Source organism: Aquarana catesbeiana, linkage group LG05, assembly GCF_042186555.1.
Source record: "Aquarana catesbeiana isolate 2022-GZ linkage group LG05, ASM4218655v1, whole genome shotgun sequence".
Lineage (NCBI taxonomy): Eukaryota > Metazoa > Chordata > Amphibia > Anura > Ranidae > Aquarana > Aquarana catesbeiana.
This window is the reverse complement of record NC_133328.1, coordinates 84,324,784-84,341,249: the sequence shown is the minus strand read 5'-3', so window position 1 is coordinate 84,341,249 and position 16,466 is coordinate 84,324,784. Positions and strand designations below refer to the sequence as shown.

Genomic DNA, 16,466 nt, shown 5'->3' with positions numbered 1-16,466 from the left:
ACACCTGTTTGCATTCCCTCTGCAGCTAAACACGCCCCTCTAGTGGTATGCCCTGCATGAACAAGGCCTTAGGCTTTGTTTAGACTTACAGTTGGGGGTTAAAACAGGTGGCGAGGAGGCATCGCATCGCTTCCTCACCACCTGCCAGTAGCCTCGGGCTTCAGAGGCAAGGGCGATTTAGACACATGTCTAAATTTACCCTGAGGGGCCCTTTCACACAGGCTGTCCGATCAGGTCCACCTGTCAGTTTTTCAGGCGGACCTGATCAGACACTCCAGTCTCCCCTATGGAGTGGCGGATGTCAGCGGGGACATGTTCGCTGACATTCGCCGCTATCTGATTCTGCCTGCAAAAAAACAGATGGATGGTGGTCCCATTTGTCTGATGGATCGGATGAAAATGGACAGGCGGTCCGTTTTCACCCGATCTCCCCATAGAGGAGAGTGGGAACTGTCATCCGCGGGGGATTAGCAGACCGATCCCCCGCTGAACAAGTGGATTCTGTCCCATGGAGGTGCCTGTGTGAAAGGGGAAAAGTTAAGTCCCTTTCTCTGCAGGCTCAGCTGCGATTCTTGGACGGAAGCCTCTGAATAGCAGCTCTCATTCATTAACGGTGGCATAGTAAACAATGTTTACTATGCCAGCCACGTAACAGCAGAATATAGGAGCGATCGGTACCGAACGCTCGCCACGTTCACCTTGGAAAGGAAGGGGGCTGGTAAACACACGTTTACCAGCCCCCCCCCCCCCAGCTCTCCATCCTGACACACTGCACTCGATCTCCCAGGTAGCAACAGCTGCTAAAAAGAAGTTCAACTGTGCAATTCCCAGCAGGAGCGACAGCGGAGGGAGCCGGCAATTGCAACGGATCCACGAAGATCTGTGCTGGTGGGTTAAGCTGATGCTGGGGGGATAGATGTAATAGGCAGAGGACAGTGTGGGTAGTGCAGGAGGGGAGGAAGCAGCCGTTAATCAGACCTATTGTTTTGTTCAGCAGAGTCTGCTGAACATTTCTGATATAAGTTAATAGTCACTGAAGTGACCATGAGCTTTTAACAGAGGAGCAGTGTAGGTCCGTACGGCGTTCGCCACCTGCAGGTAGTTCTGTAGGTCCGTACGGTGTACAGACCTGGCAGTGAAGGGATTGAAGGTTGGAACTAGACAATCTATTTAAAGTGGCGATTTGCATTCTTGTCAATGGAAATTAATTGTTGTCACACAGACTTCAGCTTGTAGAATAGTGTGAACAGCAAGCTGTTACAAAGCATTTCCAGATCTTCCATCAAGCTATGAAGTTTTTAAAGTACCATTCAGCTCCAGTCTGAAAATAATGAACACAAATACTAAGGGAGTGTTGATTACCACCGCAAAATGAGCTGTTAGCAGGCTTCAGAACTTTTTGAAGCTTGCTGAAAGCCTGCTGAAGGCTAACAGCTTGTTTAAAATGACAATCAACTTTTAAATTAGGATTTGTGTTCAAAATTTACAAACTGGAGTTAAATGGTACTTTATATGCTTCAACAAAGCTTGCTGAAAGCTCTGCAAATGCTTTGTCAAAGCTTGCTGTTCATACTGCTCTCATACAAACTGAAGCCATGTGAAACGCGCAAAATTTTATGTATTACAAGGAGGCCAAGTGTAAAAACAATTATTAAATTTACTCACTGTGCTGTTTTCTGCACACACAGTGAATGCCTATATTTGTGTGGGGAGGTCTTGCAGCTGTTTCACTGGCATATTTCTGTCTCATCCAATTCTTTTGCAGGCAGTAAGCTTACAATTTCTCTGACATCTGCTACCCTGAATCAATTTAAACACTTGCAAAGATTACCAAGTTCTTATGAAGGGCTCCCAAAGTGCATTAGTTGACTTGTGAATCAATAAAGGCCAACTCTTCAGCAGTGGACTGTTCCCTAAGTGCGCTCCCGTCTAATGTAAGGTTATGGGGCCTGTATCTGCGTTGATGACATCAGAGGGCATCCAACCACTGAAGTGCAGGGGAAAGGAGGCTACTGGGACCAGAGTAGCAGCATGGAAGAGCCTGAGATTAATATAATATATATATATATATATATATATATATATATATATATATATATATATATATATATATATATATAAGTGCCTTTTCATATTCCTTAGACACAAATGGGCATTTAACCCATGCAGTTCAGCTGCAGTCCCACTGCAAGGGAGCATGGCTACCTAGAGACAGCATAGGCCCCTCACCTCGACTGGCTATGTGTTCCCTGCAACCAATCATCTATAGAATGGAATGCTTTCCCACTTGGAAGATTTTTTTGCTACAGGGGAAACCTGTTCATTTGTACAAGTACGGATTTCACTCTCTCTCTCATTATGTCTTGTTTGCCTACGACTATATGTTTGGGGTTTTCCCCTCCAATGTGGTGTCATTTTTTTTCTTTGATTGCCTTTTTTACGGCATATTGCATTTTGCTAAAAATACGAAATTGATCGTATTGAGTTCTATAAAACTCACGTTCCTTTATGACAGGTTTGAGAAAGGCAACGTATCAAAATGATCAATTTTACTTTTGCCATGGTGAATATACAAATACCCAGCATACTGTGATTATGTGAGAATTCAGTACTGAACATTACACAGCCATACCAACTTCAAACAAAATCTGATTATACCTTTCAATAAAAACAGATTTTAAAAGCTTTTGCAGACAAACAAAAAAATGAAATGCTATACAAAAAAATTTTAAGATTTTACCATCGTGACTTCCTGCACCATTTTCATTAGAATGATGGCAGCCGAGAATAAAAGAGAGACGCCTACCTGAATGTCGGGATGGCTGATGGGTGCATGAAGGAAGCCAAGATTACTAATGGTACAGTACATCGATCCTCCTGCAGGTGGGATTATATAGATACACAGCTGACTATATGAAGGTTCCACAAGAAAACTATGTTATAAGAACAAAATCACACAAAATATGGAAGCTGATCTAAGAACATTGGATCATGAGCATAAATGTTGTTTCCTGGATTCAGTAAGGTTTTCAAAAAACAAAAACATATTTTTACCACTGCCTTGCCAACACTGAACCCGGTTTTAATCCCAAAGCAGAGATTTTTATCTGTACTTGGCTGCTCTTTTAGTGTCCTATCATATTCCAGTGTGTGTATAGGACTGTGGTACGGTAGGGTAATAATTACACTATTTTAACAGAACTACAAACCATTCCAACAAAGACCCCACCCACCTTCACTACACTGTTCTAAAAACTAGTAACTGCAGTACTTATAATAAGTTATTTGCAGGCCACATTGGACTTCTGGTCCTGCAGTGCACTACGGCAGCAGATCCGCCTGCTTAGCGAAGAATCTGTCAGCTGATCCCCGCTGAGCAGGTGGATGACAGGTCTGTTTATGCTCCGCTTATGCAGAGTAGACACGGACACAGCCCGTTGTTCTCTATGGGCCAGTCAGATGGAAATGGACTACCTGATCGCTTCCATCCAACTGACATCCAATCAGATCCGCCAGACGTCTGTTTTTAGTGGACAGAATCTGATCAGAGGTCAGTGGGTGACAATGGACACGTCTGTTGACATCCGCCACTCTATTGAGGGTCTGATCGGGTTTGCCTAAAAAAAAAGGCGGACCCAAATCGGTCCACCTGTGTGAAAGGGGCCTTATCGTTAAAGAATCCAGCATGTGATTCAACATGCAACCTACAGCACTAAACCAAAAGATCTGTTTTGGGTGGAAGTCCGCCACTTTGGGCAGGGGGGCTTGTGGAACCCAGCTTCTCTTGGAGAGCTCTGGAAACTCATTGTCCAGCTCTCCCAGCCCCTCCTATGTGTAAGTAACCCTGCTTCTGGGTGACCAAGAATCCCAGTCTGATCGAAAGACTATATGAAGATAAAGTCCCCCTTTTGTCAGAGACCATTGCTAGACGGTTTGAGGTGGGGTGGGGGTTGCTATGTGTTTGTTAGGTGCCTGTATCCCATTGTTCTATTGTTTGTGTCTGTCTTGGGAGCAACCTATTATGGGATGTATATGTCTAGGTCTCTGTGGATTGGCTGTGAGAGGCAAGAGGGGGGAGAGAGAGAGGGATTTCTCCAGCAGCCCCTCCCAAAGAGTCTACTGATGAGAAGTTTGAATAAACCTGTGTCATGCTACTGGCGGCGATAAAGTCTACCCCGCCCTGTTTCATTATGCAAAGAAGGGGGGATTGTCCTCTGAGTGTATATCTGTGTGCCTTTGTTCAAATAAACAGTTCATATTCCAGCTTTGCAGCCAAACGAGTCCTGCCTAGTTCTTGGTTGTAATTTGTGGCAATAATATTTAATATCTATATTCAGACTGGAGGAAGTGGTACATGATGGAAGCACTCAAGCGCAGTGTAGGAAGAGATTCCCTTACAAAAGCATTTATGGAATTCCATGTATATGCATCTATGGTACACAAAAAATAATTAGCAGCTAGTGCATAGCAAACATTACTACAAACACTGACACCCAGCCAAACACTAATAGACATAAGAAAAAGTAATACTGAACCAGGTGTGGTGCTTTAATTTAGTTCAAATCAAGAGTAATCTTGACATTTTTTTCATCCTTACCTTAAATACTCTGAAATACTCTGGCAAAACAGAGGCAAATTTGCTGATGGTGTAGTTTTTAGCCTCCTCATTTTGATCCAGAGCTTTTCTGATACTTCTCCACAAAATTACAATAATCTCCAGTAAACTAGCCATAGATGTTGCATCTTCTTTGGACAGCACATTTTCCAGGACCTAGAATCAAGCAGTACAAGCTCCCATTATTCCAAGAGCAGCTATGGACGCCGGGAAATTTCATATTCATTTTGGTACTATGATACCAAAAAAATGAAGCTAATGCAATCCCTACATCTTTTTCCCTTTATTTTTTACCTGGGGATCTTGCAACCACCACACTTTCTCGATTTTATCTATAGAGGGAGCCATGATAGCCCCCTTCGAATTTCTTTTCTGGTGTCAAGAATTTCCTTTAGGGCCCTTTCACATGGGCTTTCCAATCAGGTCCACCTGTCAAATTTTCAGGTGGACCTGATCGGACACTCCATTCACCCCTATGGGGTAGCGGATGTCAGCGGCGACATGTCTACTGACACCCGCTGCTATCCGATCTAATAAATCCAGATGGATGGTGACCCTATTTTTCCACCCGTCTGGTGGATCAGATAAAAACAGACAAGTGGCCCGTTTTCATCCGATCTCCCTATAAAGGACCACAGTGAGCGGAGACGGGCCTCCCATCCGCCTGCTCAGCAGGTATCAGTGGATCGATCCCCTGCTGAAGAAGCGGAGTCCGTCAAACGGACAAACCCGTGTAAAAGGAGTCTTAGGCCATGAGAAGAAAAAGGCGATTACTGTAAGCATACAGGTAGTGTAGGGTTATAATGGGTTATCTCCCATTGCAGGGATTTCCCTTTACATCCTGCCCCATAGCCAACCAGGAAGTGAGAGGAAATCTCTGCAAATGGCATCTTTTGGGGGCCCCTAGGTCACCAGAACTAGTATACCTATTGGAAGATTTCCCCTCTATTACTTTGATGGGGAAAACCTAAAGCGTGGGATTTACTTTAACTTTCAATAATATTAAACAGAGCAAATAGAGTGGATGAATCTCCCCTAAAGGGAACACAGACCGCAATAAAGCCGACAAGTGTTTGAATACATCTCCATTCTATCCGAAACTAAAATAAAAAAAAAAAAAAAAAAGGAGGGGGGGGGGGGGGGTTTCTGCCTTTAGTTACCTTTATTTTCTTCTCCACATTTAAAGTATAACTAAAGGCAGAACCCCCCCCCCCCCCCCCCCCCCCAAATTACCTTTATTTTCTTCTCCACATTTAAATTATAAGTGAAGAAAAAAAAAACGCTGCATACAGCCATCAGCATAGGAATATACAATATTATTTGAGAAAGTAGTCCATTAAAGGACTGTAGGAGACTTTGCTCATTCTAATTTCAGTCACCAGGTGGGAGGCCTGGCAGTAAAAGGAGCATGGCTTTTAAGAAGCTGAGAAAAGGACAGTATACTTACAGGACACTGGCACTCTCCAAATTGTGGGTACAAGGGAGGAAGTAAAAAAAAAAAAAAAAAAATTGCAACTGAAAAATCTCTCAAAGAATAGCGAAAGTGTACATTTCTGAATGAATACTGACCAGTGACCTCAAGCACAGCTCAAGCAATGTTAAACAAGTATAGATTGATGATACTGTATGCATGGCAACACTAACCTTCAGGTTGTGCTTACAACTGCTCTACACAGATTCTGAAAGTGGTACATATATCTGATACATTTGGAAAGCAGTGTGATAAAATAATCCAGTCTAAACTGCCATTGGTTCCATTAAGCATGCTTTGAGTTTGTTGGAATGGCAATAAATGTATAAAGTTAGCCAATTATCAAGTGGAAGAAAGTTTCGAAAAAAATATTTGCTTGGTGATGGTATCCGTTTAGAGGAATCCTACTTACACTTTTATTCTTCTTGTCATTCTCTTCATTTTCAATGTCGTCTTCATTCTCCTCATTTTCACTGCGAACTGTCCTCTGAAGACAGGCATTCAGACAGCGCCGTAGAGTGAGCATCAGTTTAGCTGTAGGTGTAACATTCAATGTTAAAAAAACAACACCGTGGTTAACCCGGTTTACCCCCCTACCAAGAGTGTGAAGGAATGGGTTCTGTCTTGGGGGACACAGGAATTTAATGACTGGCAGGACATCCAAAAGTAGAGCATCCAAGAGGTGGGCAACAGCAACAAAACAGAACAGGCCCACAAAGAATGACAGAAGTGGGGACTGCCTGCAGCTCAGCAAACTGACAGAGCGACAGAGAAATGGTAGAATGAGAAGCTGGTTTCCCCTTTACAGGGACCATCTGGGATGACAGTCTAATGGAAGCAGCGACTGCTAGGTAAACGCACACACACACACACACACACACACACACACACACACACAATGAATTACATCCTGGCAAAAAAAAAAAAAAAAGGGAAAGCTCATTCTGATCAACTGGAGCCGGTTAAAGGACAGAACATATATTCCTGGTTGAAATAGAGGGCAGAAACTACCTTAGGAAGGAGTCTCTAATGCCTCAACACCACATTGTTTCTTAGTCAGGTTGGAGGAAAAAAAAAAAAAAAAGAAAAGAACACACACAGGTTCTTAACAGAAGGAAGCCACGAGCACCTCATACACCTATCATGCAGAAGCAATGGCAACAAGAAATGCAAACTTGTTAGTGCGAGTGCAAAAGAGTATATATTTAATGGGTTCAAAAGGGAGTTTTTGAAGTGTTAAAAGAACAAATCTTCAGTTCCCATAGAGTCATTGGGAGTGCGCAGCAAAAACGTTGCAAGACACTTTGTACAAAAGCCTTAAATCAAAGAGTGTAAAGTCAAATGCTGATCATGCCCGCAGAGAATTTTCTGGGATAAAAGCTTCACTCTTCAAATATTTTTTTTTGCAATGTAAAACACACAAAACACTAATACAGTCACCACATCTAAAGACTGGTAAGCTGCAATATTACATTTTTGGTTTTGAGCTTAATACAGCTTTGACCAAAAGTGTTAAATGTTGATTTTGATGTCCTTTCGTAACTTAATATACAGTACATATTTTATTATGTTACAGGTGCGCTATTAAAGATTCAAATTTTCTATTCCTGTTTAATTTATGGGATATACATCAATGAGAACGACATTACCATATGCTCCAGAGATGTGCATGCATTGTGTATCTTTAAGGTGCGTTTGACACATTGTAACACCCAGAGATTAAAGCCCAGGCGCAGCCAAAAACAGAAAAATAACAAGGGACATAATATACAGTCAATAGGATATGTCCTTTTATGACAATTCCTCTTCTGTTAGTAAAAATCTTCCTCTGTCCTGACCACCCCCCCCTGCAGTGGGGATAATACAACTAATGGGATGTCAGAGGCTCCCCTCAAGATAGCTTAACTATACACACTTTTTCAGCTTCTATGAATGAAACTAGATCCAAGGATGGAGGATGAGAGCATGAGCCCCCACCCCCCACCCCCCTATTCATAAATGGTGTTCTATTCATAAAAGCTGTACTACGGCTTCTATGAATGGAAGAGCTGGACATAAAAGCCAGGCATAGTTGAGGTTGCTTGGAGAGCCTGCGACAGTTCCTTAGTTGCATTAACCAGGAGATTATGACAACAGGGGGAGGGGTGGGGGCAGGATGGAGGAAGACTCTCTAGAAGAGAGCTGCGCTGACTTTGGACTTAATAAAACACAGTGGACCAACAACAGCAGATGACATGGCTCCCTAAATCTTTACTGACTGTGTAAACTTAACACTGGACCTCATGCAACTTGGATTCTGTGCCTCTCCACTCTTTCTCCAAACTCTAATTACCAAATTAAATGCTACATTTTCCACAGTCCGTGATAATTTGGGGAGCCATGTCATCTTCTGGTATTTCACTGTGTTTAATCTAGTCCAAAGCCAGCGCAGCCCTCTACCAGGAAATTCTAGAGCACTTCATGCTTCCCTCTGCTGACCAGCTTCATGGAGGAGATGCGGATTTCATTTTCCAGCAGGACTTGGCACCTGCCCACACTGCCAAAAATACCAATACCTGGTTTGATGATCATGGTATTCCTGTGCTTGATTGACCAGCAAACTCGCCTGACCTAAACCCCAGAGAATCTGTGGGGTGTTGTTAAGAGGAAAATGAGACACACCAGACCCAACAATGCAGACAAGCTGAAGGCCACTTATCAAAGCAACCTGGGCTTCCATAACACCTCAGCACAGGGCTTGACAAATTTGCTTGGAATCTAGGAGCCAGGTAAAAAAGTTAGGAGCCAGGTTTTTTTTAATGACCGACAAAGCTTTATTTTCAATATGAAAGTTAACCAATCTTAAAATTTACACAGAAAGACAACTAGAACCAAACATTATATATAGGCATTTAACTTGTGTAGGTAATGAATATATTCTGATGTGACACCAAGTGTTTATAATGCAATGTCATTTATTTTCACTTGGCTTTTTGTGGCCATGAATATGCCTTGTACTTTTGCAATTGAAGTACCAATGGTCAACAGCCTTTGCAGGATCAAAATCCTTCACTGATGGTCCATTCATGTTGGTCATCAACAAATCACCTAAACTTTCTTGCTGCATTAAAGATCTGAACTTATTTTTTACAAAGTTCATCAAGCTGAATCCTCTTTCACAACATGCGGTTGAAACAGGCAAAACAGACACGATAGACAACAAGTTTCCCAAAACTGGAAATCTGTCTGTGTTGGAAAGTGCCAAATCCAGAAGTTCACACAGTTTCTTTCCTTTTCCAAGAACTTTAAATTCATACCACTCATTGTGGATTGCATGCATGCATTTATCATGCATTTCAGGCATTGAGAGCTGTTTCTGGAAATGTCGAGCCAATGTTGTAATGTCATCAACACCATAGTCCTGTAGTGCTTTTCCCGATGGCCAGGCAAAGGTATCAAACACTGCAGTGGAACGTTCAATATTCCTTTGAATGAGAAATCGCTCTTCTAGGTATTTTACACCATACTGAATCAATTTGTCCTTTTCATTTTGGATCAAAGAAGTTGCAGTATTGCTGAGTCCATGCAACTGTACATCTTGATACTGTCCTTTGAGTGATGTTCCAGTTAGAAATCTCTCCTCATATTGTTTTGGCACATCTTTGATTGATTTTAAAGAAGAAATTGTGTTTTTCACATGCAACTCAATTGTGCTTAAGAAAAGCTCTTCTCTTTGAAATAAAAGAGAGAGGTTCTTAATAATTTCTAGATAGTCAAGCAGAAAATGGAGCATGTGAACAAATTTAAAATCGGTTAGTTTTTTCAACAAACCATGTGCAACTGCAGAAGCACTGTCTTTTTCTGCAGCAACACTTTCAAGGTGGACTGTCACACATTTCCAATCTTTGACAAGTGCAGAGAGAGCACTGACTTTGCTTGACACCCATCTTACATTATGCAAGTACTGAAATTTCTGGATTTTTTCATGAAAACTTTCAGCTACCTGCTTTAGCTGTCGCATTCTCTTGGGTGAATGCTGGTAAAATTGGTACAGCTTCTTTAAAACAGAGTCGAGGTCATCAATGCATTTTCCCTCTTTCACAGAGCTTAATACACTTAAATTTAATCTGTGTGCAACACAGTGAATGCCAATTACATGGCTGAGATTTTGACGTACTTTCTGTACCAGTCCATTTTCAGCTCCAATCATGCTTGCAGCACCATCTGTACCAATTCCAATCAGCTGGTTTGAAAAAAGCCAGTCTAAAAGACCATGTGTCTTCAACTCTTTAGTGATGGTTTCTAAGTACCCATCTGCAGTTGAAATTTCAAGAGGTAGGACTGATAGAAATACTTCTTTGATCCTATTGTTCTTGATGTATCTGACATACAATATTAATTCTTCTACTCCTCCTTTGTCAGTTGATCCATCTAGCATTAAACTAACATATTTGGCCTCCTTTAGCTCGCAGATGAGTTCTTTCCGGATTACAGTTGCAATATGCGAGATGAATTCCTTGCATCTCTTGTCGTTTGCATACTCCTCTCTCACAGCAACCCCTAGTTTCCCTGTCAGCTCTAACAAACCTTTAAAGTCTGTATATGGCTTGTTGTTTTTTGCAATATAATAGGCCACATTAAATAGAACTTTCATGTGGTTGAACATCCCTTGGTCCATTTTCTTAACGCATGCAGCCAATGGCGTAGCTTCTGGAGCCAACAGGGCCTGTTTGGCTTTTATACATTTGTCATGCTGGAGTGACTTTCCATGTTTTTTGAAGGTCTCCAGTTTAAATGGTCCTGAAAACCCTTTCACAATCTTGGATGTGTGGTCAGCAATGCCAGGGAAGGAGGCACAAATCTCACATATGGCTATGCCTGTATTATGGTCAAATTTAAGCCATGTGAGTTCCTTGCACCAATCTTGTTTAAACTTCCTTCTTCCTTCATTTTGAGGGTGACTTGTTGAAGGGGACTTCTCTGCTGGTTGTTCTTCTCTTGTGCTATGTGATTCTGCAGTAACATGTTGCACTGCACTTTCTGAACAAGAAGTCTTCGCAAAGAAATTTGTCATCCGCAGTTGCTTGGCATCTTCTGGTGTCACAGCTTTTGCGGCACGTTTCATTTTTTCTGAATTCCCAAACAAAGATGTTTTTGTACACATTATTACTTAATGGCATAGTCTCCAAAATTTTAATTTTTAACATATATTTTTTTCTTTAAAAGCAAAGCACCCCTTCTCTTATGTAGCCCTGATGTGTATCTTTACAGATGCACAACACAGGTTTACACTAGGGGTGCAACGGATCGTCATCAATCCGTGATCCGATCCGCGGAGGTTGATCCGTACGGGACACCCGCGATCCGCGGAGCTCTCTGTGGCCTCGGCCATAGGAAAGGCCGCGGCTTTGGCCTAGCTCCGGAGCGGCGGCCATCTTGGTACACCCGGCGGCCGTTTAGCACGTGATCGCTCCGTCGAACAATGGAGCGATCACTTGTAACAAACCGGCGTCATGTCATGAAGCCGGTTCCTCTCTCTCCCCTCTGTGTACTGATCTGTACAGTGGAGGGGAGAGATCGGATGGCAGCAGTGCCAATACTCTGCAATGCCCTGACAATACTCTGCCATGCCCTGCCAATACTCTGCCATGCCCTGCCAATACCCTGCCAATAGTCTGCCATACTCTGCCAATACTCTGCCAATATACCCGCCAATACTCTGCCAATAGAAAGATTGTGGATATTACAGTGGAGGAGATTTTTTTTTTTGTTGATCCGAAAATGATCCGAACCGTGACTCCTGATCCAAAGAATGATCCGAACCGTGAGTTTTTTGATCCGTTGCACCCCTAGTTTACACACAGTTATGATCCGTAAGAACTTTTAGCCACTTGTCCTCCAGAAGGTTTTACCCCCTTTATGACTAGGCCATTTTTTGCTCTTCGACACTGCGCTACTTTGACTGACAATTGCGCCATGCAACACTGTACAGAAATGAAATTTATATAATTTACCAGAGATAGAGCTTTTTATATTTTGCACAAGACCCCAAATGTTGAAAGCAAAAAACAATATTTTTACTTTTTGCAATAAAACATATCCAATAAATGTTGGCCAAAACACATTCTGCTACATGTCTTTGGTTAAAAAAAAAATCACAATAGGTATATATTATTATTAGGTTTGTGTGAAAGTTGGTTTACAGATTATGGTGTATATATACTGGAGTTTTTCTTTTCTTTTTTATTACTAGTAATTGTGGCGATCAGCAACTTAGAGCGGGACTGTGAGTGCGCCATACAGTCTGACACTGGGTCGGAACTAACTGCTACTGTCATCTCAAGTGACACTAATACAGTAATCAGTGATGATAATATACACTGTCACTGTAATAATGGCACTGGGTAGGAAGGGGTTAACACCAAGGGCAATCAAAGGGTTAACTATGTTCCTAGTAGTAGTAGTAGTGTGTTTGACTATGTGGTGCCTTAACTAAGGAATGTGACTGCTTTTATTGCAGGGACACAAGACCGCCATATCCCTGCTAAGACCTCTTTCACACTGCCAGCATTTCAGGCGCTACAGCGCTAAAAATAGCGCCTGTATAGCATCTGAAAAAAGCGTCTCTATTCACACTGGAGCGGTGCGCTGGCAGGGCATCAGAAAAAGTCCTGCCAGCAGCTTCTTTGGAGCGGTAAACTCTCCGCTTCTCCACCGCTGCTCCCCATTGAAATCAATGGGGCAACACTGCGATACCGCCGGCAAAAACGCCGCTCCGGCAACATTTTGCGGGTGTATTTAACACCTTTTCGGGTGCTAGCGGGGGGTCAAAACCACCCTGCTAGCGGCCGAACAGCGCCGCTAAAACGAAGGTAAAATGGCGCTAAAAAATAGCACCGCTTTACCGCCGACCCCCCCCCCCCCCGCGTGTAAAAGGGCTCTAGAGGTCCAATCAAGTCCACCTGAAAAACTGACAGGCGAACTTGATCAGACAGCCCGTGTGAAAGGGGCCAAGCAGGGAGATGACAAATAATATGTTCATTTATTTTTTTCCTAAAATTAAAATGAATGGTTTTTACTTAAAAAAATAAAATAAATAAATAAAATATTACAAAAAAAAAAAAAAGGCTATCCCCACACTCACCATGAGGCAAAAGGCGCCAGATGAAGTCCGCAAACACTTCCTTCTCTTCTCTACTTTGAGAAGGAGATGGGCGGGCAGTGAGAACAGGCAGGTTTCTCCATTAGCATTGCATTGACATTGCATTAGCAATGTTGGTTGTAATACCAACGGCCACCACAAGATGGCGCCAGATTCCAGAAGGAATCCAGAAGGACCGAAGAAGGCCGCAAAGCCGGGGCCTCAATTACCGGCCGCGCGGCCCGACGCGATCGCACGGGGGGGGGTTCGGAGTCCGCACAAAGGCAGGATACCCCCCAGCTGTGCCGCCCCAGGCGCCAGGTCGCTAATTCTGGTCGCAAATGCGACCTGGCGCCCGGGGTTTGTCGAACCCTGCCTCAGCAGCACCACAGGCTGATCGCCTGTATGCCATATGGATGCAATAATTTATGCAAAAGGAGCCCCAACCAAGTATTAAATGTGCATACTTCACTGCCAAATTCTCTGAAACGCATTTGGAGACTGCTTATGGAAGAGAAATGAACATTCAATTCAAGGGCAACAGCTCTGATGGACATTCCTGCAGTCAGGATGCCAACTGCACGCTCCCTCAAAACTTGCAACATCTGTGGCATTGTGCAGTGTGATAAACTTTTTACTGTAGAGTGGCCTTTTATTGTGGCCATCCTAAGGCACACCTGTGCAATAATCATGCTGTCTAATCCACATCTTGATATGCCACACCTGAGAGGTGAATGGATCTCGGCAAAGGAGAGTTGCTCACTAACACAGATTTGTGAACAATATTTGAGAGAAATAGTCCTTTTGTGTACATAGAAAAAGTCATAGATCTTTGAGATCAGCTCATAATAAATCAAGGCTAACACAAAAGTGTTGCATTTATAATTTTGAGAGAGAGATACAGAATATATATCTATACACAAACACACACTAAAACATTAGAGCGCCTCATACTTACCAATATTAGTGGGGGCAGTGTGTTCATAGGCATACTGATAAAACTTCCGGGTAGCCCCTGGGTTCATTTGTATAAGCGCTACACACCGCTCACACCAGACTTCCTCTGGCTCATTGACAGGAAAGAAAGAGTTAAACAGCAGATTGACAATGCGTCGACATACAGGCCGGGAATCGACCTCAAGTTGGGCCAGCAGGTTTTCCATAGGGCAAATCTTCCAGAACTGGGAAAGACAGCAAGAACAGTATATTTAAAAACGCAAAACTTTTGGATCTTTCTGAGCAATACAAAGCTAAGCTCTCAAAAAAGATGCAGAATACTTCTTAAAATTAGGTGATGCCTCCTGCCATATTACTGTAAACGAAACAAAGTGCGCAAGTGGATCCCAAGGAGTAATTCAGCCCAACACTTACAGTACAGGCAGTGTGTGGGTTATGCAAATTCCCCCCAAAAAAACAAAACAAAAAGCAGGACAATGTTTGTGTTTGAAGCTACCCTTCTGAGCTAGCCTGGGAAGACAGCAGGTGAAAGTATACCTGTTCAGAAAAAGCTGATGCCAAGATAAAAGTATCCTTCCAAGGACTGTTTTTTAGTGTGCCCTAGGGAGGCAAACTGCATACTGTGTTGTGTTTAGGATGCAATCCCATTCAATGTAAATCATTAGTAACTTCAATGAACCAGTTTGCAGTTGTTCTTTATATTACCGATGATCGTGATTCACAGAATCTGCAATACTAGTGTTTTAAAGTGAATAGGCCTTTTATAACAAAAGCAACACAACCAAAAGCTCTGCAGGGAATTGAGGACAAGTTCTAATGAATATTCAGTACAAGATGATTTTCAGAAGAAAGATGACCGGTTTCTACTTACTTGTGTGATGCAGGGTGTGGGAGTGCTGCTCAGTCTGTAGCAGTGGTGCAAAGGGCTACTTGTTAGTGTGAGAGCTGCCATGGATACTTTTTAGTGCTCCAAATAGCGCCCCTTATCCTTTCATCTCAACTAAGCTGTTTCACATAAGGGTCCAAACATTTCTTTGATGGAAGCTAATGAACTGAGGGCCAACAATCAATGAGTGCCTCTATTGATAAATAAGCCAAAAGAGCTGAACTCTTTTATGCTGAACCTCTTTGAGGCGACATTAAGATTTTCATAATAAGAACTAGTATTAGCAGTTTTCTGTAAAAATATTATTTAGTATCGTTATTTACAGATTTTTATTTTGAAAAAATGTGTTTTGTGTTATTCTTCATCATCTAGGGTCACACAATATAAAAATTTAACATTTGAAACCTTTTCTAGCTTTACTTCTTACCTATTGCTGTATGCTTTCTGATCCGATTATATTCTCTTCTCTAATGTAAACAAATAAAAATAGGATGGTCTAACTTTATTCTTTTTACTACAGCCATATAATGACTAAGCTGGAAGCACAATCACTATGAAAATGTGTGTAAATATCAGATGTTAAGAAAAAAAAAGTGTGCTTATTTTTCTTTTCTTGGGAGCCTGTAATAAAGCATTTCACCTGTGATCAGCAGTTTGCGGGTGCAGTATCAGGATCCTGCAGACTGTATGGGCAGGCAGCTACTGAAGTACTGGAAGCTCAATGAACTACAAGTACGCTCACCAGCACCCTAGTAGTTCATTGAGAACTACAAGCTGTCAGCCACAGTAACGAATAGTGAACAGTAACGAATAGTGAACCTTTAAACAAAAGGTTTTTGTAAAGACACAAATCATTCAAAAGTTGCTCTCAAAAACCACACCTACCTATGATTTATGGGGGGGGGATTCAGTTAATATGCTTATTCAGATAAAAAACATATATACCTGCATAGGAGCATACCTAAATTTAAAGCTGAACTCCAGGCATAATTTTTTTTCCACACTGCAAGGGTTAACTGCTTGTTTTTGTCTAGGGGGATTGTAGGGGGGGACAGTCTTGTCCTCCCAGGACAAGACTGGTCCCTGCGGCTCCAATGGGCTGATGTACAAAATAGCTAGAAATCTCAGGTATACTGCCTAAACCCTTTATTTTACACAGACTCCTGACTTGACAGAGGTTAGTTCAGACATACTATCTGAACCAAATATCCAGAATGTAACAATTGCAGTGTAAAAGCTGTCTCACCACAGGTGGAAATAATAAAGCGTTACCCCTTTTCAATATTGTCATGCATAACAATAGTCATTGATCAGTTCTATGCAAAAACTGAGACATAGACGTAGGATGAGGTTACTGAATTAGCACTTCAGTGGCAAATGGATGAATCACCAAAGTAACCTTGTAGGTTATGATCTT

The 16,466-nt window shown here is 42.2% G+C and overlaps 1 protein-coding gene across 1 annotated transcript in view; it reads right to left on the bottom strand.

Annotated features, from left to right (window-relative positions):
- The window catches only part of NCAPG2 (non-SMC condensin II complex subunit G2), a gene marked incomplete in the record, with an annotated part of 89,488 nt that overhangs the window by 34,350 nt on the left and 38,672 nt on the right, over positions 1–16,466 (bottom strand). The window contains 4 exon segments of the mRNA XM_073629932.1: positions 2,807–2,877; positions 4,598–4,771; positions 6,499–6,620; positions 14,165–14,387. Coding sequence (XP_073486033.1) covers positions 2,807–2,877; positions 4,598–4,771; positions 6,499–6,620; positions 14,165–14,387 — 590 coding nt within the window.